General features: G+C 41.3%; 2 protein-coding genes across 2 annotated transcripts in view; both read right to left on the bottom strand.

The window, feature by feature from the left end:
- Positions 1-847: 847 nt before the first annotated feature.
- TBR1 (T-box brain transcription factor 1) lies at positions 848-8,835 on the bottom strand. The gene is made up of 6 exons (XM_059392753.1): positions 8,144-8,835; positions 7,398-7,552; positions 6,915-7,036; positions 6,212-6,370; positions 4,988-5,049; positions 848-1,741 (listed from the first exon to the last, which is right to left on the bottom strand). The coding sequence occupies exons 1-6, from the start codon at positions 8,833-8,835 to the stop codon at positions 883-885; spliced, it is 2,049 nt and encodes a 682-aa protein (XP_059248736.1). The 3' UTR covers positions 848-882.
- A 4,845-nt stretch (positions 8,836-13,680) lies between these two features.
- The window catches only part of PSMD14 (proteasome 26S subunit, non-ATPase 14), a 100,769-nt gene continuing 87,016 nt past the window's right edge, over positions 13,681-27,433 (bottom strand). Inside the window, exons 11-12 of the mRNA XM_059394072.1 lie at positions 16,552-16,614; positions 13,681-14,096 (exon numbers count right to left, since the gene is read on the bottom strand). Of these exons, the coding sequence (XP_059250055.1) occupies positions 13,998-14,096; positions 16,552-16,614 (162 nt within the window). The 3' untranslated portion in view covers positions 13,681-13,997. The remainder of the gene's footprint in view (positions 14,097-16,551; positions 16,615-27,433) is intronic.

Below are 27,433 nucleotides of genomic sequence, written 5' to 3'. Positions count from 1 at the left end.
CATGCCACTTAATGGACTTGCCTATGAGCGGACACCTATCCTTTACAGGTGTTCGGTCCGATTCTCCTTAGCTATTTATGTGCATTAGGCACAGAGTAATTATTTCATGCAACGGATTGAGGAGAAGTGAGAAACCCATCATTATCTATCAAGTATTTCACGTTTCCAGAGCCTCTTAGAATATTGTTAATTATCTCACAAGGCAATTTTTTAAAGTGGAGAGGGGGTGGAGAAAATGGCAAAGAAAGGAAAAGAATGGAAAGGTTAAGCGGTGAACTGGTTTTGTGCCTTGACGATGAAAATAAAAACTAGCCATTCGTTACAATAAATTAACACTATATACAGTCATTTCACAGGCTTTGTTCCACTGAAATTATTAACATCCCTACCATCCATCCATCCATCCACTCGGGGATAAGAAAGGGCGCGCTGGGTGGGTCCAGGTTCTAGAGTCAACATCCTACGGTTAAGGGGGAGGCCGAGACTTGGAGGGTCGGAATCGCTGATGCCTGACAGGACTGCCCAGGTCTCCTAAAGGTGAAGAGTTTCATTACAAGAAAGAGAAGGAGAGGGTGAGAAAAAGACGAGAGGGAGGAGGCTTGTCAGGAGTGTAACTTCACAGAAGGAGAGTTAGGAGGAAAACCGAAAGGTTTACAGCAAAGTTGAAGGTCGGTGAGCTAACTGCAGAAACTGCTGTGCAAAAAAAGGTTAAAATCAAACTCGGAGACCTGTACTTATTCGTCGCAGACGGTATTCGAGGGCCAAGTGACATGAGGGGGAGCGCGAGGTGGGCCGTGGGGAGGAAGAGCTGGGGAGAGCTGCGAGGGGCTGGCTGGGGGGCCGGGCGGCGGCGGGGCGCGGGGCCGGGCGGGCAGGGCCGGCCTAGCTGTGCGAGTAGAAGCCGTAGTAGCCGCCTATGTCCTTGGCGCAGTTCTTCTCGCAGTCCCGCTGGGCCAGCACCTCGCTCTTGAGCGGCGACGAGCTCTCGGACACCGGCGTGTCGGCGGGGGAGATCCGCCTCCGCTTGGCCTGCTCGTAAATCCCCGAGTCGCTCGAGTCGATGGACTTGATGGAGGAGGGTGTCTCGATCCAGCTGGAGTCGGACAGGTCCTTGGGCTTGGCGTCCTCGGCGGCGCCGGGCGGTAGCGGCGAGCGCTCGGCGGCCAGGCCCTCGGCCTCCTCGCCCAGATAGGGGTTGGCGCCCGCCATGCGCGCGGCGGCCGCGGCGCTGTTGGGCCAGCAGGGCAGCACCGAGCCCGACTTGGCGCCGCAGTACTGCGGGGGGCTGCGCGCGCCCCAGCCCGACGGGTCGGCGTAGTAGCCGAGCGGGCGGCCGGTGCAGCCCGCCGCCTGCAGCGGCAGCGCCTTCACGCCCGCCGCCGCGTAGGAGAGCAGCGTGGCCGCGTTGCCCGCGAAGTCCGTGGCTGTGTCGTAGGCCGAGGCGGCGAAGTCCAGCCGGTTGTTGGCCGGGGTCACAAACCAGCGCTGCGGCGACGGCGCGCCCGGGTCCTCGGCCTGCTGCGGCGACAGCAGCCCGTTGGTGTGGGGCACACTGCGGTCCGTGCCCGGCCCGGGGCCCGCGCCCGCACCCGGGTGGAAGCGGGCCTTGGCGTAGTTGCTCACGAACTGGTCCTGCAGGAAAGAGCCGGCCATAGCGTAACGGGCCCCGGGCACGATCTGCGAGCGCGGGGAATCGTTGGGCGAGGGGGTCAGGCGGTCCATGTCGCAGCCAGTGTAGATCCTGCGAGGGAAGGAGAGAGAGAGAGAACCGAGGGGTGGCAGAGAGGTCCCCTCGGGAGGCAAAGGGAAGGCCACCTCCACTTTTCACCCACCCCCACAATCTCCATCTGTAACTTGCGGTCCAGGGTGGAGACGGACAAAGGTCACAGACCGACGTTCTCCCCCAAATAAAATAAATCGTGCAATTGGAAAGAGGTCGAATGGTCTACTCAGGGAGCTAGGCAAAGCACAGATCAAGAGGAAGGCTTGCCTGTCCCCTCTCTCTCGCCAGCTGTACAGGGGATCAGAGAGCAGAGCACAGCAGGGGAGTCGCATCCCACTTCTCCGATGTCTGTAGGAACATTAGGGCAGATTTACCCAGGGACTACGGTGTTATTTGCTCAGTGGGCCTTTTCTCTGCAGTGAGAGTTTCTGGGCAATATTTCTAAACAAGATACCCATTTCTCCACTCTGTGAAGAACACTTTCTTCCATTTGATAGACACGTAGGCTATCCAGGTAGTAATCATCAAAGACTGGGCTTCACCAGTCTTCTGAGACTTGAGGACTGCTGCTGGGAGCCTCCACAGTATTTACTGTCCATTGTTTCCCCCGTGTGATCCTTTAACCCCCACCTCTACCAATAATAACAAGAATTACTACTTGGAAATGAAGTCATCAGTCAATAAAATTCTTTTACAAAGAAAAAGTATATATACTTTTTTTTTTTTTTTTTTTTGTAAAGTAAGTTTTATGCCCAACATGGGGCTTGAACTGACCACATGAGATCAAGAGTCAAGAGTGGAACCCAAGATCAAGAGTCGCATGCTCTACTGACTGCGCCAGCCAGGGGCTCCAAGAAAAAGGGTTCTGTATGCTGACCTTGTCCTAGCTTTTGAACCATTACTGATAAATAATAATAATAATAGTAAGTAAATAAAAATTAAAATTTAAAAAAGACAAAAAGCAAAACGGAACGAACAAACAAAAAACACCTTTGGGACAAACTCTCACAGTGATTATCAAGCTCCTCCAAGCACTCTCCCACCAATAATAGCTAACCCTTACACAACTTGACTCTGTGCCATGCACTGTTGTCTAGGACTACAGATAGTAATTCCGTTAACCGTCACAACAATCCTCCCTGTTATGTAGCATTATTATCCCACCTTACAGAGGAGAAAACTGAGGCACAGGGAAGCTAAATAACTTGCCCACAAACAGTAACTGTGTTACTGGGAATCACTGTAGGTGAAATGAAGATTGATCTAGGCCTTGGGCCTAGAAAATCCCATTAGAGTTGAGGAAGAACCAGATACTGGATCAAGATTGGTAGAAGTGTTTTCTCCTACACATAGACACATGCCTCCCTTTTTATTTAGCTCACACATAAATGTTTTAATCTTTAATCAACACACTGTTTTGAGAGAGAGCCTCAGTATTGTCAGACCTTAATCCTTGGGGGAAGAGATTCCCTGGTGAATGGCCAAGCAACCTTCTAGTTCCCCTGAACTTATGGCTCACCCTGTTTCTCCAAGGGATCCATGCTCAACGTATCAGCATAAAAGGGCAAAGGGTGGGTGGCATCAGCCATTCTGCTCTCCCCTGTCCCCTAAAAACTAAAGTCTCCGTTTGTATAGATAAGGAAGCTTTATGGAAAATACACAGTTTAAGAATCAAAAAGAAGCGACTTTTCCTACAGAAGTCAGCCAGAGAAGGGTGGGTGAGGGTGATGCAGGGCCATTCTGCTTACCACACAAAATTTCCCTCCTGAAATTTAATTCCAGCTTCAGATAAGTAGAGGGAGGCAGGAAGGGAACATAACCAGCAAGGTGCAAATATCTTCTCTGTTTACCACAATATTTTAAAAAGGAAAAAAAAAAAAAAAGCCTGCAAAAGATACAGTTTAGATGCCCATCCAGGTCCCAACCCACTTGGGATTACCGAATTGATCTGTGCAAAATAAAATGCTTTGGAACAGATGTTCACAACAGAATTAAAAGCTCAAAACCTACAAGACCCCCTAGTACAGAGACCAGTATCTCTGGCCTCCTGGGCCACACACTTCCCACAGTGCCGGGTCCACATTTTTAGACTGTGAGGACTAGAATAGCTGAGTTTTTATTCTGGGGAATCATCTCGATGAGCCTTGCTTCCTCAAAACTACTTTTAAGGGAGGCACCTGACAGTTATACGAGGAAATATCAATGACTCTTTTTAGTTTTTCATAAAAAATATCAGGAGGGAAGTTTGTTATCTTCCTGGAGACGGAATAGAAACAGCCACTTGTCTATTTCCCCACAAAATTAATCTATTTCTGGTTAAAGACAACTTCGACTTTGTAGCTCTAGTCCAGACACTTCATGCAAGCCATGATATTAAAATTCATGTACCCTTCCCTTTTATGGTCAGAATAAAAGTGGGGAGATTCCGACAATCCAGATTTAGATTTTGCTATATAACACTATCTGAACTCTTGGGCACTATATCTGAACTCTGAGCAAGAATGCTAGAACAAGCACTGAGAACAAGCACTAAGTTTATATCTTCTGCTGTCCCCCAGAGAACATCATTTTGATAGAAAAGACACAAGTTAGGGAAGCCTGGAGAAAAGGGTACCAACACATTTAATTAAAACACGCCTAGATGCAAAAGATAAAAGGAAATATTTTTCTTTTGAAGCTTATAAATAATACACAGCAACAGCACCTGGGTCCTTCCCAAAGCCTGAAATAACTGTAACAACGGCTCTGCTCATGCCCTTGCCTATGGTGGGTGCACATTTTTATTCAGTCCATAGTAAACTTGCACAGGAAAAGCTATTACACAAAACTTGGAAATGGGTAAATAAAAGTCACATATGCCAAGGAGAATATAACAACTGCCAGAGCCACATGCACTTTCCGGCAGAATCGGGCGGTTTCAGACACAGACAATCTGAGCTGAGCATCTGCAGCAACACATACAGCTCCCGCACCCAGGAACCGGGGCAGCTTCACCAGTCAGCCAGTCCCAGAGGCCCGCCAACAACTTTGTAATTCATAAGAAAGATAAAAATAAGTGGAGGAAATCTTTGACCCAAACCACAAAAACACCAAGTCAGAAAGTCACCAGAAAGAAAGGGAGCCCACAAAAAGGCAAGGGAAGACCTTGGAAACAGACTTGTCTTCGCACACTTGGGCTTCCAACAGCCTTGTACAGAACAATACACCTTTGACCTAAAGCCCAATTCCACAACTATTTGAGAAGGAAGGTGCAAAACTACTTACGTGTCATAATTATCCCGAAATCCTTTTGCAAAGGGGTTGTGATCTATTTTCAATTGTGTGATCTAGAAAAGACCAAAAAAAAAAAAAAGATTAATATGGTCTCACCTTCTGTGTAGGTGGATTAGGTGTTTATGAATGCATCACCACTTTTTACAGGGGTCTATGGCCCACAATTTCATTAGGGAGCAAGGGAAAAATTGGAGGGAATGAATAGAAAGGGAAAAAAGAGAATGTTTCATGAAAGTTATGAGGAACATGTTTAAATTAATGATGCCCAACACTAAAGGATTGCTTTCAATTAGCTCTCCCAAGTGTTCTAGGTCAGCTCACATGCACATCTTAAAAATACTTGTTACAAAAAGACAAATCTTTAAGGGGCACTTTGAATTCATCACCAAATGTTGCCTATTTTAAGTGTTTCACCACATTTTTCAAAAGTTGGTCACTTCTGATTCACAACCTCAAGAACCCATAACTGTATCTTTAAATCAGCTTTAATTTAAAATAAATGCATATTTTCATTTTTTATACTTCCATTTAAGTTAAAAAAAAAAAAAACACCGTCACTCCTACTCGTCAAATCAACAGAAGTAAAATAAGTTTTGGCGAACTTGCAAGTGTTGAAGAGGTTCAAGTGCTAAAAAAACTCACTCCACAGCTTCCAGTAATCCGATTTATTGTACTTTTTAGATATGTGAATGTGTCTGTTCTTTTGATGGCCCAAAAAGTGACGTTTGTTTATTTTAGCCATCAATTCTGAGACTTTAATTAATTAATTAATTAATTAATTTTAGATAATGCCAAAGCTTGCCAATAATAAAATGCAGGAGAAAACCTGCTTCTTCTCTAAATGGAAGAAGGACTCCAAAGGAGAAAAAAAAAAAAAAAAAGAGTCTTGGGTAGGGGGGCGGAGGGAGAAAGCAAATTTAAATCTCTTCTAGTTTGAGAACTGAATTAAAATTCCCAAAAGAGACCCTACTAGAAATCCTGGGCCCCTCAAAGATGGCCCGTGTGACCCGCGATGAAGACGAATAGGAACCGTTTTCCCACCGGCAAGCTATTCAGAGAAGGTGCCCAGCAGGCCCCTAGCCCTCCTCCTAAAAGGCGCAACAGAACCAGCTGTTGCTGATGTTAGTGCCCGAACCGGGGATGGCCGGGGCTGCGGGCTGGTGCGGGGTGAAGCCGCAGCCGCCCGCCGCGCGCCCAGCCCCCAGGCCTCCTTACATCGGTGTTCTGGTAGGCGGTGACGGCGATGAACTGGGTCTCGGGGAAAGTGAATGTCTGCACGCGGCCAGGCTGGCTGGTGTCCTCCGTGCCGTCCTCGTTCACTTCGACCACATGCAGGCGGGGCTGGTACTTGTGCAAGGATTGTAAAACCACCATCTGTCCGGCGGAGAGACAAGGGGAGCGCGAGGCGGCGCGTTAGCTCGGTCAGTGTGCGCTGGGCTGGGGCCGCGGGCCGTGCCGGGGCTGGCTGGAGCCCGCCGCCCCGGCTAACTGACCGCGGGACTCGTCTTCCTGGTGACTGGCTAGCGGGACCAGGACCAGCCCTGGTTCCTCCCCGAGCAAAGATCAGCGGAGCACCGGAGGAAAACCGAACCCGACTGCCTGGTCGTCAGGGCCTCCCGATCCGCCTAGCCCTCCTTTTAGGAGGAACAAAGATTTTTACAACCTCCGATCCTGTGGGTTTCCTTCTCGAAATCAATCGAGTATTTGTACAGTTCTTGGGAAGGTCGGGAACTCGGAAATTGGGCGGGGGGGCAAGAATAACTTTATAGGAGGGTGGAGATAAATTTTTGAAAAAGGCTTGTTAATGAAGCAAAGAAACATATGTCCATTTTCTCATGCTGATTTAAACTAATGGACTGGATGCTAGCGAGGGACGTGTGGGGGTGGGGGGGCGGGAAGGAGCGCTTGAGCCACTGACCTGCCCATTGTTGTTTGAAGCTCCTTTGTTGTTTGTAAGTTTTAATTTTCCAAAAGAGATTTCTTGGCGCATCCAGTGAGCCCCCGTGTTGGGGGAATCCGGATGCATATAGACCCGATTTCCTAGAGAAAGAAATATGTTGTTTACATTATGCCCTGGGCACTGCCCAGTCCCAACTCCTCACCACGTAGGACACACGCACACACACACATACACACACGCACACCTTATTCCACAGTGAGGCCCATTAGCTGGGGGTTTTTTAGGCCTCGCTTTCTTCCTATTAACTGGAGATGATTAAAATAGCTTTTGCATAATCCTCCCCCTTCTTGCTGCTCAGTCTGTCCCCCTATCCCCCTCGTTTCCTTTTAGAAGTCATTGGCCGATCGTTTTAAAAGTCTCTCGAGCCAGTCCACAAAGGCTTTAATTAATCATTCTCACCTAAATAAGTGTCAGGAAAATGTGTTAATTGGAAGGACTTGCCTTGCACATTGGTGTCCGCTTTGCCGCAAGGAACCCATTTGCCTCCTTGAAACCTCCAGTGATTGGGATCCGCCAAAATCACATCCACAAAAATATTGTAATGAGCCGTGGGATCGAGACCAGAAATGTTAAAACTTAAAAAAGGAAACATGCGCCTATTTAAATTGAGGGGGGGGGAGAAAACAAGAGAAAAAAAAAAAAACACGTAAATGTTAAAGATTAAATGCAAGAAGCGCGGCGCCAGATAGCAAAGCAAAACTTGTTCTTCCAGCGTGGATGAGCGAATGTTTGCTGGGTTAGAGAAGGGGTGGTGGGGGGAGGAAAAGATGTGAGGATGAAGTCGGGGAGATCCGCGGGTTAGCTGGAGTGGGGAGTCGGCAGGTGTCACTGCCCAGGTGGAGAGTGAGGTTGGCGACCCGCACCTCCACCTGTCCTTGGTTCCGGGCGTTGATGCGTCCCTACAATTTCCCAGCTGCAGGCCCGGACTCTCCCTCTCTTTCGCCTTTCTCCGGCCCCTGACAGGTTCTCCGACCACCTTTCTAGAGCGGAAACCCCCTTACCAACACCACCGCGGCGGTTATACCTTCCACTTTCCCTTTTTCCAAAACCAGCCAACTCCAGGGCGCACCAGAGCGCCTTCCACTCCGCTCCCGACCCCAAAACATCGTTACCGGGATTAGTCACAACCCCGCGCACTTGCCCCCGGGCCGCGCCTGGAGCAGCGACTGCCAAGAATGTAGCATTACCTTCCCTGTTTGGTGATGATCATCTCCGTTTGGTGGCGGTGAAATTTCAGCCAGAGGGGCCTGTTGCACAGGTACACCTGCGCTTTGCCGGGTACCAGTCCGGGCTGCGTGGAAGAGAACTGGTAGAACGGGGCTCCTTGGTAGGAGTGGCTGTACTGCTGTGGGTAGGGGTAGCCGGCCGCGGGGTAGCCCTGCGGTGAGGAGTTGGACAGGAGGCTGTTGTAGGCTCCGTTGGTGATGACCGGGTGGTGGGCCATGTAGCGGCTGGGACTGCCGATGGAGAAGGCGGGGTGCGCCGGTCCGTGCTGGCCGGGGTACGGGAACATGGCACTGGGAGCAGTGGCCGCAGACTGTGGCTGGCTGGACTGAGAGAGGAGGTAGCGATCTGCAGCAGAGCCATCGAAACTGTGACGAAGCTCAGAGACCCCGTCCAAGACAGGAGAGAGTTTACTTCTCTGGACGTCCCCTGGTGAGTCCTTGGAGTCAGGAAAATTGTCTGTATCTGACTGATTCGTCATCCCCCTGGTAATTTTTTTCAAAGGTGAACTTCTCTCCAGGTTGTCAGTGGTCGAGATAATGGGATGATCGTGCAAGACAAGCTCAGATCCGCCTGAATGTGGGTAGCTGCTGCTCACATTGAGAAATTTCTTGGAGAGCATGATAGAAGGAGAAAGGCAGTGCTCCAGCTGCATAGCTCTAGAACCTGAACACTCGCCCTCCTGTCCCTGGTTTTTAAAGTCCTATTTATCATAAACTAGAAATCCACAGACCCCCTCACTAGACAGAAAGCACTTCAACCAGCAAATGCTTCTCAAAGGTTTGATTTACTTTTTTTTTTTCCCTGGGAGAAGAGATTGGCCAATTGACACTATGCAGCAATCAGAAAAGGCTCACTTTTGATCTTGCTGCTTGTGCAGCCGATGAAACGGCTCCTGCCATTGGTTAACTGCTGACAGTAATTTAATTAGATAGACATTAATTAGGATAATCACCTGGCTCCTGGTCGCGACGATCATGGCAAATTGAAGGGGATGATTTTATTGTTGGCTTGGGGGATGGGGAATGTGTGTTGGCTTTACGTGAGCACTGTTGTGTCACCTTTAAGCTTTGTGACCACTGCTTTAGGAAGATTCAAAGATGTGCAATTTACTAAACATTTTCCTACCTTCCCCCCACCTCCCTCCTCTCGAGCCGAGGGGCGGAGGAGGGAATTCGATGATGCTAGGAGACTTTTCGGATCTGAATGAGCCAAATATTCAGTTGAATGTAACGATTTCAAGTGCAAAGTATACAAAGCGCGAGCCGGTGGCCTCTTCTCGCCCTGTAAAAGTTCCAGAGTCTGTCTTTTCCAGTTAATACAGAAGCACATAACACCTGAGCCAGTCCTTTGTGAGCAGGTCCTGCGTGTCCTCCGCGAACCGCCCCCCACCACGCACACCTTTTTAACTACATACATAAATAAATAAATCACTGCTGCCGAGAGCCACGGCGATGAAAGTGAGCGGGAGTGAGGTGGGGGGAGAGCAGTGGGGGCGAAAAGCTGCAACTCATCCACCCATCCACCCACCTCGGGAAGGTTCATTTTCTTGCTTGAGCACAGAAACAGTAACAATCCATGATCACCTTTTTAAGTTTTGAAATAATCATAAGCTGTCGGGCTGAAGTGCCTTAATGTATTTGCAGTGATGTTTACGAGGTCTTTCCTAAATATTTTATCAGCGAGCTTGGTTGCCGATTATCTGAAGAGCATCTAACTGGGGGCAGGCGCCATGCATGCCGCGCGTCCCACTGCACTTCCTTCTCTCAGAGGTACTGGCTTGGCGACAAGGTTCAAAAGCCTCGCCAGGAAAAGAAAGGGCCGAGTCCTCGTGCAAATGGGTTCGCTGGAAGCGCTGATCTGGGGAGACAGAGTGGAAGTGGTGTCAACGCAGTGATCGATACCGAAGACGTGTGTGTGTCTGTGTGTGTGTGTGCGTGTGTGTGCAACGTTTATATAATCTGGATGGGAGGGGAAAAAAAATGCCAGTAAGTTTAAAATGAGGGAGAATCAGCGGAAGAACAGAGAAAATAACCAATTTAAAAGGATGTTGGCACAAATAAATAGCACGAGGCCCAAAGCGACCCTGGGATGTCGGAAGAAATCTCCCAGTTCTGGCTCTGGAGAGGAAGGAACCCAGCCCTGGACCAGAGGGCCGAGAGCGCAGAGGCTTTATCCGCCCCAAGTTGCTTCCGGTGGCGGCACCCGCCAATCTGCCCTCCCGCGGCTTTCCCGGGGACGCCGAGCCGCGCGGGAAGGAGGAGGAGGAGCGCGGCGGGAGCTCAGTTGGGCCCCGCAGGCTGGCCGACAGGCGGGCGGGCTCCGCGCCGAGCACTGCTCCGGCTGGCAGCCTGAGCGGCCCTCCCCGCGCCCGGCCATCCGCCCGGCTCTGGTTCATTGTCTAACGTCCCCGAGCGGCCTGAGCGGAGGCTGCCCAGCTCCCCGGCTGTCCCGAGAGGCAGCCGCCGCCCAGGAGACTCCGGGAGCTTGGGGAGAGCCGCGCTGCGCAGACGCCAGGGGCACACACTCTTCTGTGGCAGAGGCACGGCCCGGGAACCTCCGCCCGGTCAGTCCTCCTCGGGGCTCGGCACCTGCCTGACGGAGAGCGGCTCTGGGGACGTTGGGTGGGTCCTAGACTTGGGCAGAGAGGGGTTAACCAGACTCGACTTCCGCCTAGGCGGGCGCCTTTTTAAAGAGCGCTGCCTCAGTGGGCCGAACGGTCAGCGCGGAGGCCAGCCTGAGTCCCCCCCAATCCCCAAGGCGGGCTCGGCGCCTTGGCTGCAGAGGGCACCAGCTGTGGCCTCCAGCAGGGCGCCACGAGCCAGGCCCAGCGCCGACGGCTCCGGGCTGGACAAGTGGGTGACCAGATGTCCGACTGAAGCCGAGAGAGACAGTTTTCTGAGAGAAAAATACAGCCAGGCCCATTTTTCTTTTCCGGAGCAAATCTCAGCTCCTGACCATGAAGCTTCATCAACAAGCAGGGCCTTGGCTGTTCAGGCATCCGGGTGCAGGGGAGGAGACAGGAGCTATGACACTATTTGACACTTGTTTTTTCTGCCCTTTACCTTTTACCACCATTTCTCCTGAGTGGTTTTTGCCCAACTTTGGCTATTCTTGTTTTCTCCTTTCTTCGACCATTAACTTCTTTGTCTCTGAGCGCCTCTATCCCCAGCTTCTGAGATTACCTTCCACCCCTTTCTCTGTGGGACAAGAGCCTTAAGCAAGTAGCCAAAAAGGCTCTTGAAGGCGTTCTCATGTTCTCATTCGTGGCATGCTGAATTAACTTTTTAAAGAATGAAGAATGCAAAACTGAAATGTTAAAATGTAGAAAGGAATAGAGTGCACCTTCCTCAGTTTTTAAGGAATTGGAATAGGAGATAAATGTGCATTCTGACTTTAGATTATCAGTACTAAATTCAGTGATTCCTCATTACAGGGTGTATCTTGAACTTACATAAGCTTAAAAAGGAAAACTAACTTTCCTCAAGATCAGCACACCTGCTCTTGAGCCATACTTGTGTGCAGCAGGGATTCTCAGACTTTAAAGTGCATATGAACCATGCCAGGATTCTTGATGTTTGATTCAGGTCTGGAGTGGGGGCCTGGATTGTGTATATATAATGAGCTCCCAGAAAAGCCAGGTGCTCCTGGTCCAGGCAGATCACACTGTATATTGAGGTTGGAGCTTTCAGTGGCCCCATGTTAGTCAAAGAGGAAAGCAGGGATATCTCTGTATTAGAGGCAAGCAGGAGTTTGGGTTCTTGCGCTGCTTTAACGCTGCATAATAGATGGGTAAAGATGCGCACATAAGCACATACACACCTTATTGAGCTTGTGATTAAATAAGTCATTTCAATGCCCAACTGGACCTGAGCCATCAGACTGCTGCTAAAATAGCTGTACATTCCACGACAAAAGTGTTCAACAAGACTCAGGGCATCCCAATTTTCATCCATTCCAAATCTCAAAAGAAAATGCAGGTTTTTGCTAAGAGGGATCCTGGTGAGGTTTTGAAATTGGGAGTGTTTCCAACATGAACCAAGTAGGAGAAAGTGGTACTGGTTGTGGGGAGTGCAAGACGGTAAGGTGATCAAATAAGAACAAAAGGCAGGTATTGTGCAAGCCACCTCAGGAGATGTTTTCAGCAGAATAAAATGAAAAACAAAAGGAAGTATTTCAAATGGAATGTTGAGAAGCGCCTCCGGATTATTGAGGCCTTCTTCTAAGGGCATACTGTATGAAAAAAATCTTGACTAGCTCTAATGAATATCTGTGAAATAAATCATAGAACCCTATTTATGTAAAGGGAAAAATCATGTACCCCAAAAAAGTCTGCACACAAGATTAAATTAGGCAAAAGGAAAACTTCTAACTTCCACTTACATTTTAATTGTAAAAGGTTAGCTGTTGTAATCTCAGCAATTAAATTAATACATATTACATGTCCTACATAAAACATACTATGACTATATAAGAGAAAAAGCCATAGGACAAACAAATGCTCTGAATACCTCTTATTCCACCAAAAAAGAGACTGTGAAACACAGTGGGAACTTAAGCCATTTCTACTTTTAGTTTCTGGTAACTGTTCATTAGGCAACCAATACAAGCCTGGAATTGTTCAAATAGGACAGTAATTTGGTCTACCACATTTCTACCACCTCTAGTAGGGGTTAAGTCTAAATTCCAAGTCCCCTAAGTAAAACGCTCTTTTAATGAAGCCTTAGAAACAAACATTTTTACCATATTTTCACAAAGGGTACAAACAAGAATTAAATCTACCTTCATGTTTTCCCATACTCTTTGGTGTACCCAGAATGGTGCTGTGCCATGAGTATTAACAGGGGCAGTTATTTATGTATATCGGGTTAGAAACAGGTTGAGGGATAAGGTCATCTATAAAACCTGCCATCAGTCAAATTTTTGTCTTTCTCAGAAAACTGAGTACTTTCAAGTTAATTTGGGAAAGAGGAGAGAAAACAACAACAAATTATTTCTTACGTGCTCATGATACTAAACTCATATTATGGTGACTTTTCTTAATTTGTTTTGAAGAGATTATTTACCTTCAATGGCAGTCTTAGCTAAAAGTCTAGTGGAGTTTGCAGCAGGCAACTCCCAGATAGTCTCAACATTGGTAGAATACTCTTTAAAAAAAAAAAAGTCTGAATTAACATTGCCCTCTTTTTCTTCTTAAATGTACTCCCCTGAAACCCTGGAAAGTATAATATGTTAAGATATTGATTATACAATATTAATTTGCCACAGATACTTTTAATAAAATGTGTCAACATTTTTTTGGGGGGGTTACTCACTAATGGTGTAGCAACTCCTTAATGGCAATGACTTTACATTTGTGAAGTTTTGTTATCACATTGATGTTTTATGTGTTATAAGATCTTAAATTGCAAAGAGAAACGTATCTTTGTGTGAGATTTCGAGAGCACTGTCAAATGTTATTCTGTCAATTCCACCCAGTGCCAAAAAACCTCAGGAGACATAGATTGTAAATGTATTTTATTTTGTAAGCAACAATCAAAATATATTTGTGTTACTGATTTCTTCAAATATTAAATGGGATCTTAACAAAATTCGTCCACTTTGATGTATTCTTATACAACTTTGGAATCTGCAAAGACCCTGACTAAAGAAACAGAAGTAATTGCACAACTGAGACTGAAGGTGTTACAGTGCTGCAAATGATGCCAGATGTCTTACATTTAACCAAACACACCTTCAGAGGTCCCTTGATTTTGAGCATTAGGAACAATAGAGGAATATATGCTGGAAGTATCACCAATAGCTTTTTGCATTGTTTTATTTAAATACAACAGTATCCAACATAGCTGCTAAACACTGGACAATATTTGAAGTCATAAGTACATCCACATGTTCCTCCAAATGACGTTTGGGGTCCTAAATAAAAAATAAGGAAAGAAAAAGAAAAAAAGAACCATATTACTGATAAAAGAATTACTTAGTTTAAGTAGTTGAAACTGGTAAAGAAAACCAAACCTAAATTTATATATACTTTACAATTTAATTTTCCCAATATATTGTTATATCCTTAAGATTCCTAAATATATTAAAAAATTAAGTACCTGGTAAAACAATAGATTATACAATGAAAAACTGATTTACACAATCAATGCTATAACTCTATACCAGAAATTATAAAGAGTAACAAGGAATTCTATATAGCCGCAGCATCCGATTTTTTTAAAAACAAAGTATAAGCATTTATAAGTGTGCATAAGCCCAAGTACGTGTGCATACTTTCTGCCATTCATATTTATTGACTGTCTTGAGGGGATCTTATTACTCGAAGCAGACGTACCAACAGGTAAGAGTTCAATGTGATTTCTTTCTCATTACTTCCTCTGTAATTTTAATTTAAATTTAATTCCTGTATAAATTTAATATTTCAGGGAAAAGTACATTAAATGATTTAGGAAATATTCTTAGGTCAAAAGTCACTGTTACTTGTTTAAAAATTTAAATACAATGTTAGGATACACATATTTTACATGTATATAATATGTACAAAATAATGTTAAAAATACCTATTTGCTGTAGCTATTTTGAAAAAATAAAGTATCAGAAAAGTATATAGGTACAATCTTTTAACTGAAACCTGATCAAATCTATATTTGAAACATTTGAGTTAAAAATGAGGCTTAAAATAACATTGTAACAAATGAAGTTAAAACGCTTAATTTATGTTTAAGGCTGAGCTGAATGAAGTATTTCAGCTAAATGTGAAAGCTTTAAAATATATATATTGCAAATTAAACTCTCAAATAAGGCATTATTTTTGTATGGGTATTGCTACAATACCCAAGACTCCTAACCTTAAATAAATGCTCATCACTGGAATTATTTCTTGGCTGTTCTTTTCTAAATTACAATTTCAATACATGCTTGATTTCCTTAAAGAACCCAGAGATGCAACATGCTACAAATAATTTCAAGTAATTAGACCACGTATTACACTTTCTTTATTTCAGGAATAAGCCTTAGGACATTTTAGGTGGAAGTATCTGAGAAAGACTGGCAGGAAAAAAGATAGTGATCTGATTCCATTACAGACAGTGTTGCTTTTGCCACGCAACAGGCTAAACCAGTGAAGAGCTAGATTAAGAAAAATGATTCTGATGATTATTCATCTTTGCCCATTACATATTTTTCAGCATCACTTTTAATTAAGACCTTTTATTTGTTGCTGTTAAAATAAAATCTACATGGTAGCCTCAGAGGCATTTATACAAAAAACAGTGGGTTCTATAAAGTGCAAGACTCCAAGCTGGTGATCTAGTAACATATCTTAGACTATAATAAGTAGTAGGAAAAGACTAGGTAACTAGAGCACACAGGATGAGAGAATAAGATGAACTACACTTCATTTTGTTTGGGGAGAGTTCTAGCTGTTTTTACATTATAATATTCAGAATGTAGTGGATTTAATTTCACTAATTATGATATTTAAGTCAGACCTTTGCCCCTACTGCGTTGTTGGAGTAACTAGTTGTATAGTGAATTGGTAACACACTTCCCTCAGTTATCTACATTACTTCTTGTGGCAGCTGGGTGATTCTTAGAGATTTCCCATCCAAGAATGGTCCTGGCCCAAACCTACATAGCTTGTGAGATGTGATGGGATCAGAGCATATGGTAGGATGGCTGAAAGCAAAGACAGCTTAGTGTCTTGCATCTGAAATATCAAGATTCTGCCAACATCAGCAATATGATAACCATGTTCCATGAAATGAAAAAAATGTAATCAACATTCTTTAAAAAACAGTCTAATTAATCTGTAGATTCTTTTAATTGGTTGGTGTGTTCCCCCAACCCTCGGAAAATAGGAACTAAAATATATATTTCATCTTGGAAATGTGAAAGAGCAAATACTTAAAACCCTTTCTCTTCAATCACTATAATCCAATGGTGTTCTCAGCCTTCTCAGGAACATTACCTATATACTGAAGCCTACATACTGACAAAATGTATCATTTAAAAAACTGTTACTATGTAAGAAATAAACCATTCTATTATCTTCACTGATAATATTATTTCAAGTAAAAATAATACCTGAAAAATAAACTCAAGATATAAGTTTCCTAATTTATTTCTAGGAAATTATTTTCACTAAAGACAGTACCTCGCAGATCTATTTGTGACTTCACTATATATGGCAAACAGGATTTGACATCAAGTAATTCAGTGACCTTTAAAATTAGCATCATATTTACATGACAAAAGAAAAATGTAGAGTGAACAAACAGGGGAAAAAATCATACAGGTCCTAAAACAGTTTTAACTCTACAAGAGCGCATTATTATGCGACTGCGTAACCTATTACGGTATACCTCACCTGCTTGCCAACATTCTTTATTGCCAGCTGTTCAGGTGTCATCTTATCTTCTTCTTCTACAGCCTGTGAATGAAACACAAAGGACAGAGTTTCAAATTCTAAATCTACTTTTTCCACTGCAGAATACTCACTGAAGACAATGGTGATCATAATTTTCATTCACAGAACCTTTTACTCACGTGACTTATTAAACAATAAAGAAAGTGTGCTAATCTTCCAAATAACCTTAAGCATAATAAAAACTATTACCACCATCATTTTTAAAAAATTTTTAAAATTTGTTTAATTTTTATTTGAGAGAGAAAGCACGAGAGAGCACAAGAAGGGGGAGTGGCAGAGGGAAAAGCAGGTTTCCCCCAGCTCCACATGGAGCTCAGTCCCAGCATTCCAAAATCAAGAGAGCCAAAGGCAGACACTTAACCGACTGAGCCACCCAGGCACCCTAACACCATCATTTTGAAAACAGACTTAAGAAATACAAAAAAGACATTGGATATGGCAAACATGACCACCACATGGTAGTATTCACCATCTGGAAACTGTTATATAATTCTTTGAGGGATGGCTAAAGTGGGGGAGAAAAGTAACTACGGCAGCTGCTTATGGCACCATGGTGCTAACTAGTCCTGTTGTCTTCTCTTCCTTGTCCTACTTTCATGACACCTCTGCCCCAACTTCCCATTTTTCTTGTCAACTATCACACCCAGTATCTATATAACTATCGGCAGCTCTTAGGATCAAAGAAGCTGCTGCCTTTTGATCCACTTAACAAATTATATAGTTTTCTCCCTTCATAATTCTACATATTTAAATCTCTAAAAGTAGCACATGTATTCGGGAAAAAATCTAACTTTTCCATGACTGATCTTTAGTAATCATGAAGAAAACAGAGTAATCTGAAGTTTTCAACAGGAAAAACTCACTTGAATAAAAAGCCAAATCAAGTAAAAATTAAAACAAAACAATATACACAGAACATTTTCTACTATTCTCAGTTACAAACTCTTACATGTACGACCATAAATTTTCTAGCAAGTTCTTACAAAATAATTACAGCATATAGATTAGCTACCATCACTGTCCCCTCTCTCAACAACAGTGCCACCATAAAATGTCTTTATTGAGAAGGAATCTCTTTTAGAGTATGTTATATTTCTGTTCGAAGCCAGGACTCTAAATCAGGTGAACTCCTGGTCTATGATTTATTCACAGCATCTGATAAATGGAAAACAAAGAAAACTGAAGGATCATCAACCTTAAAAAATACCACCACAGCACTTACCACAAATATGATTACAAAAGATGAGATGGTGGGGGTGGAAAGCAGGAAACCAAAATCCCAGTGAGGGTTAGATTTGGATACTCTAAACTTAATAATCTCGCAGCTGCCAAATTTCTTCATGTGTGAACAATGAACATGTAGGAAATGCAATCATCAGACATTTCCCATAAACTGGGAAGTTTGGCTGCATTTCACACCTTCTTAATAGTTTTGTAAACAGAGAACTTGAAAATGAGCAAAGATGGCAAGTGTCTAATTTTATAAATGGACAAACTATCTAGAGAATTTTCCCCAGTAGAACCTGCCTAAAGAGAAAGATGGTGATTAAGTACTGTATCTACAGATTATTAGAGGATACTTATTTACAACATATCATTAAGAAAATATATTTATGACTCATAAAACTGGAAGAAGGAAAAATAAAAGCTAATAACACTCCAAATCTAGAATTCCCTAGATAGAGAATATGTTCATTTTCCGAGTCAGATGTCATTCCTATTATGCTCAGCTAGTTAAAAAAGTATTACTTAAATGGGAAATTGCTTCTCCCACTATCTCAATATTTTACATATATAAAAACACGAGCAACACCTAAAAAGTTTGTTTTTCTCAATTACTTCCACAAATCATGACACTGTACCTTACCAATTTGAAAACATTACTGGATGAATGGAACAATTCACATAAGTTTGTACTCTGCATTCATTCAGTGTTAGTTGCTCTATGCACATGTCCAAAACAGTACAGTATTGGAAGGAGGTAAGAGTTTTGGAATTTGGCTCCAAGTACCAGTTAATGTATAAATAGTTATTACAAAGTATTCTGGAGTACTGCAAATATCAAAGATCGTAGGTATGCAAAGATGAAAGTCAAAAAGCACTTAAAGCACTGACCTTATTTAAAAAGTTAAAATACAATGTAAAAAGCTCTAACTTAGTTTTTAAAATCTTTTATATCATTTAACCACTTTACCAATTAGTTTTTCCATTTCCAATAATTAAAAGAGAGAGTTCACAAACTCTTCGAGAAGTGCAGATGGTAAAAAGTACTCCCAGCCATAGATGCCATCTGGAAAATGAGGAGCAGCTGTAGATTTAGGCATATACTAAGGTTGCAAACCCCCATGACAAAGAATAAGCACATCTTTTTCATTCTAAGATAGACCAGATCAGACCAAATCATCACATCAAACCCTAAGTATTTTCTCCATTTACCTAAGTCACCTATATCTCATCTACGATCTGGGCAAGACCAGTTTGTCTTCATTCATAGTTCTAATCTGGCTAGTCACCAGGAAAAATTAAGAAATGGTAGCAGCAGAAACAAATGAAATTCAGGCACAGGCAGTGTCCTCACTAGGGGAACTTCTGTGTTTATGGCAACTTCTGTGATTTGGCATCAAATTTTGCTTTTGCATTCATGCTCTTCGGTTTACTCAACCAACAAAAAAGCACTGAAAATGTTTGTGGCTATTCACACTAGAAACGTTTTTAACAGTTTATCAACAAAGACCCCCAGATGGCTATCCCATCATGCACGGTCTGCACAGTTCTAAGAAATTCCTAGAATTTGGTCTGTTATGTTATCATAATCCCCTCAGATGTACCCCCATCTTAAAGAGTCTTTTATGAAACCCATTAACTTCATTCTTTTTTTTTTTTCTGGTGATGGTCAAACTTCTTAAGTGGAAAACCTTTATCTTAGATTCTACCATTTAACTTACCCCTTAATAAATATGGACTGGGTTCTTTGCTCTTCATTAACACTCTTTTAAGGATCTCCACCATGTAAACTCCAACAAACTCAGTTTTCTTGAACTTTCTGAACACCTTTAAGAGCTTCTCTAATACCTGTTTTCTAATCCTTTAACCTCTCTGCTTTTATAACATCGTGTCCCTTATTCTACTTTATACTTCTCAAGGCCTTGGGCTTCTTCTTTTCCTTTTGATATGTTAACTTTCTTCACCCTATAACATGTCATAATCTCTTTTAAGCACATGCTTTCTAAACTCACATGTATGGTCACTAAGTGCTAGTGAATTTTAAGATAATGCATTTTACTTGTTTCTGATTTTATGTGAGATCGATGTATTGACTATATAAATTAAAATCACATCACTGAGTTAAGGCAGTAGAAAATGAATTAAAAGAAATAGCTTTTATAAAAAAATACTCGGGAAAGCAAAATTAACAAACATGAAACTATTAGAAGTCTGAGACGGGATAAAATGTCTGAGTCTGGAGAAACTCCTACCACTATCAGTAATTAAATATTACTATATACATGCTTTTATAATATTAATTTACTGAATCCTTAAAACATCCCAGTAAAGTAGTTAATCTACATTTTACATATGAAGAAATTAGGCATCACCTTCTTTGAGAAACTTTATGTTAATTCCAGCAATACTTCTATTATTTAAAAAAAAACCATATTTCTAATTCTCCTTTTGGCATATTTATAAAATTCCAGTACATTCTATACATGTCCTCATCAGAAGAATTTTCATTTTACTATTCAATAATCACTCATTCTGAATAAGATAGTTCTTGCTCTTTGAGGAGCTCACATTTGGGCTTTACTTGCCTATAAATCTCAAAACGCAATGCAGTATGAAATATACAAAAATGGAGTGTGCACAGAGAACAACAGGGACACATACAGCCACACAGCTAATAAGTAATGCAAGTGTGACTTCAACAGTACTATCTATCTCCAAAGACCTTGAAGTAACATTCATGACAATTCAGGAAATGACTAGTTTTTAATGATATATCCTGAATAACAAAGCCAAATCCATGGTTTAATAAGTGACCTGAACAGCATAAATTCTTTCTAAAAATCTTACAGGGAATCCAATTTTAAGTGTTAATTACACAAAACAGACATATACAATAAAGACTGCACGTGTATGTGTATGCACACATAATAGAAATTGTAGTTCAGCTTGTTGAAAAAACTTCTATGGCAGAATCTATTTGATGTCTACCCAAACATATATTTTCCCCTTCTTTTAGGGGAAAACAAAAATGTTTCCCTTCTTCCCCTGATTTTAGTAAAGAAAATAATGTTTCCAGGTAAAAGACCACACTATATAACCTTTCTCAAAGCAAGGTGTGTCCATTTGAGTTCTGCCAATGAAATATAATCAGAAGTGCTGCTTGGTAAGCCTTAAGAAAGGATTGTGAAAGGGGATTGATTTAGCTGGAAAGTAACCCCTTTTGGCCCTTCCTTTTTTACCTGTTGTTGGGAATTTGGATGGGATGGCTAAAACTCTAGTAATCACTGTGAATCGTGAGGATATCTATAGGATGGAAGCCAATATAAGGGAAGGGGAGCAAAAGATAGAAAGAATCTGCATTTGGGGTACCTGGGTGGCTCAGTCAGTTGAGCATGCAACTCTTGGTTTCGCTCAGGTCATGGTCTCATGGTTGTGGGACTAAGCCTTGCTTGGGTCATGCTCCACAGTCAGTGGAGAGCCTACTTGAGATCTCTCTCTCCTTCTCCCTCTGCCCCTCCACCCCTGTGTACTCTCTCTCTTCTCTTTCTCTCTCCCTAAAATAAATAAGTAAATCTTTAAAAAAAAAAAAAAAGAAGAAGAAGAAGAAGAATTAGAAGAAGAAGGAATCTGGGTTCATGATGACTTCAAAGTTTTATATTGGCCTTGAGTTGCCAGAAACCTTCATCTCTTTATTTCCCTTTTTTTTGAGATCTACATTTCTATCTTGTTGAAGCCACTGCTACTTTGAGCTAACACAATCTTAGATATAAGTAACACCTGGTTAATGCAAAAACTGAAATAATGCAGGGTTTACACAAAGGATATCATTTCTCTGCTTTCCACCTTTGAGGTGAAATGTTAAAATATGTTGAGATAAGTAAGTGGGAGATAGGTATCTTTTTTTTTTTTTTTAATTTTTATTCATTTGAGAGAGAGAGAGAGAGAAAGAGCACAAGTGGAGGGCAGAGGGAGGAGAAGCAGATTTCCCACTGAGCAGGGAGCCCCACACAGGGCTTGATCCCAGGACCCCAGGATCACGAAGCAGATAGCAGACAGAAGGGACTTAGCCACCCAGGTCCCCCAAGTTAGGTATCTTTTAAAAGGAAAGGGAAAGTAACATAGGAACTTTTCATGTTGTTCTATAATTTAATTTTTAATATAATAGTGGGTTGTAAATATTTCTCTAAGTCGGTACTTGAACCCTTAAAAAAGAACATATTAGTTTTAAGAGTTATATGCATTTAAAATTGAAAGATGGCCTCAAAAAATGTTATGTCACTTTTACTTACCCACTACTGATACATTTTCCCAAATTGTTTTTTATATTTGAAAAGAAAAGAATTCTATTTATAATTTTAATTTTTTTCTTTGACCAATTAATAAGGTTTAACTTGTTTTTTCATGTTTATATGCCATTTGTCTTCAGTGAGTTTTCTAGCTCTTTTTGTCCAAAATTATTGTTTTTCAAAACTATTTTATAGGGATTCCGGGATATTATGCATCTTTTGGGTATGAGTTCTTTCTGTGTTACCAATACAAATATTTTCTCCCAGCTGACTCCTAATAAGCATTCCATGAATGTTAGTTATTATTTTTATTGCAGATAAACTTTACTGTCAAGTTACTGAAACTTTAAAAACTCACTGATATTCTTACTAGCATTAAAGTAATCTTTGGGAAGCTTGACAGCGGCTTTGCCATACGAAATCTTCCTATTTGAAACTGAGGGAATCTATTCTCAAATGTTTTTAGCATTATTCAAATAAAGTCATATACATTTATACACTTATTTCTTATGGTAATTCTTTTGTAATTCTGGATGCTGTGAATTGATTTGCCTATTATAAATTTTTCAACTGGTTTCAGCCTATGTAACTACTTGGTTACCACCTACATAATTCTCTATTGTAACAGTTCTAACAATTTTTCTAGTTTAGTTGCTTAGATTTTTGTTTGACTACAAACATATCCTATCATACTTAAGTAATGATAATCTGGCCTAGTTTTCCCAGTATTTACATATTATTTTGTTTTTCTTATCTTATTACACTAGCGTATAACAACATTTTCCTACTTAAAATAGCTACTGTAATAAACCAAATGTAGTCATATATTTAAATGTCTTACATGTAAAAAAATATATATTTATATATAAAAAATACACTGGAATTTTTTTGGGGGGGGTTAAGGTTTTTAAAAAATTTAATTATTTGACAGAGAAAGAAAGCACAAGCAGGGGGAGTAGCAGAGAGAGAGAGAGAGGGCGAAGCAGGCTCCCTGCTAAGCAGGGAGCCTGATGCAGGGCTCGATCCCAGGACCCTGCAATCATACCTTGAGCCAAAGGCAGACAGTTAACTGACTGAACCACCCAGGCAGGCACCCCATACCTGAATTTTCTTTCAGGTAACAGAGCAGGCACTACTTCTATCTGAAAGGTAAACTGTCAGATCGCAGATTTATAGGGCTACATGTTTGAAAACAAGGCAAATTTTTATGTATCTATGTTATTCTTAAAATACTCTTCTACAATTCATTTTTACTTGCACATTCACTTAAAATATCCAATCAAATATTATCAATATTTTAAAATTTGATGCATCTTAAACTGAATAAATTAGGAGATCTGGAATAACAAGAGTGCGGGTGTTGTAGTTTAGTAATTAGAGAAATCAATGACTAGTGATCAAGCAGAATCTTTGTGTGGAATTCAGACCTGAAACAGAAAATTTGGGACAAAGGAATTTAATTATTTTCTAATCTTCTTTCACTTTAGGAGCTAACTGGCACCTAACAGTAATTACCTTAGTTTAAAACACCAACCAATTAAAAAGAATACTATGAAGAATTGGTAGCATGGGCCTTTCTTTTTATATTTTAAGTGTTACTAAAAACTCCACCACATTCTCTTTCAATCACAGAGGGAATTACATTCTCAAATTTGGACTCCTTCATATCACAGCTTACACATTGTTTTCATTTTATAACCAAACCTTACAAGTTTTTGAGTACTACAGAGATTTTTTAAAACTGTAAAATAGGAAAAACTTCTGTGGATGGGCAGCAGTAACCATAAATAGGTTATTTCCTGGCAGTGGTACCAATATGAATTTACTTAAACTTGCAATGTTACAGAGAAATGAAAACCATTCCTACAGTCTGCTGAATATTATTACTTAAGTCACTAAGGTATAAATGGTTAATAACTGTTTTAAGTATGACAAACTACTTCTTTCTCTTTAATATCACAACATGAAAACATAAAACTAGAAAGATAAAAAAAAAATTTCCCTCCGTATGATCTAGAATCAATGGGCATTTCCAGCTGGAACACCACATATAAATCAGGGCATGATCTTCATTGCCAGACCTAATTCTGCTTGAATTTAGTTTGTATGGGCCCATCAACTTTTTTGTTCAAAGCTAAACTCTCTCCAAAGACTTCTTGCTACATGTAGCAAATTTTATGTACCGTCTCTTGGCTAATATTTACTTTGGTAAGGGGTGTGTGTGTGTGTGTTTTAAGATTTTAATTATTTATTTAACAGAGACACAGGGAGAGAAGAAACACAAGCAGGGAGAGTGGGAAAGGGAGAAGCAGGCTTCCCACGGAGCAGGGAGCCTAATGCAGGGCTCAATCCCCAGGACTCTGGGATCATGACCTGAGCAGAAGGCTGATGCTTAACGAATGAGCCACCCAAGTGCCCCTTGGATCTTAAGATGTGTTTAATGTAAAAAGAGAAATACTACTTTTTGGTGTGACAACCCAAACATCAAGTTTAACTGTCTCCGAAATCTTAAGCTCTAGCTCCTATCATTAAATTTTAGTCCTCTATTTCCACTGCTTGTTTAAAATATAACTCTATCTCCTTTCTTAACCCTTCTACTTCTAAACTGGAAAATTGTAATGGTACTAACGTACTTCTAGGCACCTATGCAGGAAACCCTGAATTCATCCTTGATTCCTCCTTCTTTCATTTCACCCATCCAATGGGTGCCATGTTTTATTTGTCTACTGCTCTCTGTTCCCAATGCCACTGCAGTAAAGCTGATATCTAGTACCTTTTGCTTGGATAACAGCAAGCTCCTCCTAAACAGAATGTCCATTTCAAATCTCTTACAGCACCTTCCTTCTTTTATACTGCTGTCAAATTACATTTCTAGAGTCAGGTTCTGGGAATATCAATCTCTTGGTCAAAAGTAACTCTATCCTGATATTCTAAGCTCTATTATTTGACTTCAATAACTTAAAAAAAAACCTATTCTCCCCATTCACTCTCATATATTATATACTCAAGCCAAACATAGTTTCCTAAAAGGTGCCTTTTCTGTCTCCTAGTCTTTGCTCGTAATGTTTATTTTGCCTAGAGTAACATTTCTCTATATGTCTAATCTTATTCAAGCATTAAGGTCTAGTTCAAATGCTGTTATTCTTTAATACAGCATTCTGGGTCTCCCACAACTGAAAGCAAAAGCCTCTGAATCTTTACAGGACTTCACTATGGACTTCTCCAGGCCAGTTCTCTAACTTCTAACTTGTATACAGATGAGTATACAAATCTCCTGGAATTCTTGATCAACTGTCAATGCTCACTCAGTAGGCCAGAGAGTCTGCATTTCTAAGAAGATCCCAGGTGTTACAGCTGGTCTGTGGACAAACTGAATACTAAGATGTTAAGGAACACACCAATTTTGGTCTACTACTCTGATCATTTGTGAGTTCTTTTTACTGCCTCTGTTTTCCCATAAATGAAGGAAGGATCCCTATTTTCCACTGCAACTTGTACAAGAAATATTCAATAAATATTTGTAAATAAAACACTGTAATTTGTATGTTTTACAAACTGCAGGTTTTCAATACATTAATGGATTGCAAGCTATATGTATGTATATATAATTGAAACAATAGAACTAAGTCAAATGACAAAAAAAACTATCACATATAATAAAGGTAAATATTATTTCGTAAAACTTTTGTAGCAACTATATGTACACACATATACAATTGCATGTTCTGGGTCAAAACGTAAAATCTATTCTTTATGCAGGCTTTACGTTAAGAAAGCTAGAAAACACATGTTAGGCCGAATCATGGCCCACACCCCACTCCCAATATGTTGAAATCCTAACCCTGGTTAGAGACTGGAGTTGTCACAAGCTAAATAAAACCTGGGTGTGGGGGGGTGGGGAGGGAATGTGTGCCTGGGTGGCTCAGTGGGTTAAGCCTCTACCTTCGGCTAGGGTAATGATCTCAGGGTCCTGGGATCAAGCCCCACATGGGCGAGCTCTGCTAAGTAGGGAGCCTGCTTTCCCCTCTCTCTCTGCCTGCCTCTCTCTCTCTCTCTATCAAATAAATAAATAAAATCTTTAAAAAAAAAAAAAAAAAAAAGCAAGCAAGCAAGCAAGCCTGGGACTAAAGCATCTGGAAAAGGAAAGGAAAGATCTTTCCCTGGAGGCTGCCAATACCTTGATTTTAGACTTCTAGCTTCCATAATTGTGAGGCAATATAATTGTTTTAAAATATCCAGTTTAAAATAAATAAAATAAAATACCCAGTTTATGGTAGTTTGTATGGCAGCCCTTGGAAACTAATACAATACAGAAGATACATTTTAAGTCATAGTTCAAGTATTTTTTCAATTGCAAAATTGTAAAAGAATATCAATTTATGAACAAAAATATTACGGCCACATTTATTTTAGCATACAAGTATCTTCAGGAGATTCCACAAAATACAACTTTTTAAACATCTTCATATATAAAAAGTGATCTCCCCTAGTTATACTTTTTTATATCATCCCATTTATTTCTTATAGCACCAAATCACAATATATTATCATATTGTGTTTCTGTTTACTTTGTTTCCCCTACCAGAAAATAAGTTCTGTGAAGACACGTCTTGTTTCTTACCATATCCCCAGTGCCCAGCATATAGCAAGTTTTCAATAGACACTTTCTAAATGAAAAAAAGAAAAGTTCATAAACTAAACTATATGTAGAATTATTAAATGCTGTTGTTATTATCCTACATCTCCTTGTTTTCCTTTCCCTTCCAAGAAAAAGCCCCCTGGATAAAGAAGAAATCTCAAATGTGAAACTATTTTATATGGTCTATTATATGGTCAACTATTTTATATGGCAACAGGGTTGCCAACTATATAGCCCATGGGCCAAATCTAGCCAGCTGCCTATTTTATTAAATAAAGTTGTATTGGGGCGCCTGGGTGGCTCAGTCAGTTAAGCGACTGCTTTTGGCTCAGGTCATGATCCCGGGATTCTGGGACTGGGCTCCTCATTGGGCTCCATGCTGAGCTCCCTCACCTAGGGAGCTACTGCCTTTCCCTCTGCCACTCCCCCTGCTTGTGCTCTCTTGTTCTCTGTCAAATAAATAAATAAAATCTTTAAAAAATTAAAAAAAATAAAATAAAATAAGGTTGTACTGAAACACAGACTCATTCACTCCTTTTCGTGTTGTGTGTGGCCACTTTTATACTATGACAGCAGAGCTGAGCAGCTGCCAACAGACTGGATGGCCTGCAAAGTCCAAAATATTTACTATCTGATCTATAAAACAGGCCATTCAATTTTTACCTATGTATAT

This window comes from Mustela nigripes, chromosome 3, assembly GCF_022355385.1.
Source record: "Mustela nigripes isolate SB6536 chromosome 3, MUSNIG.SB6536, whole genome shotgun sequence".
Classification (NCBI taxonomy): Eukaryota; Metazoa; Chordata; class Mammalia; order Carnivora; family Mustelidae; genus Mustela; species Mustela nigripes.
This window is presented reverse-complemented; position numbering and strand designations above follow the sequence as displayed.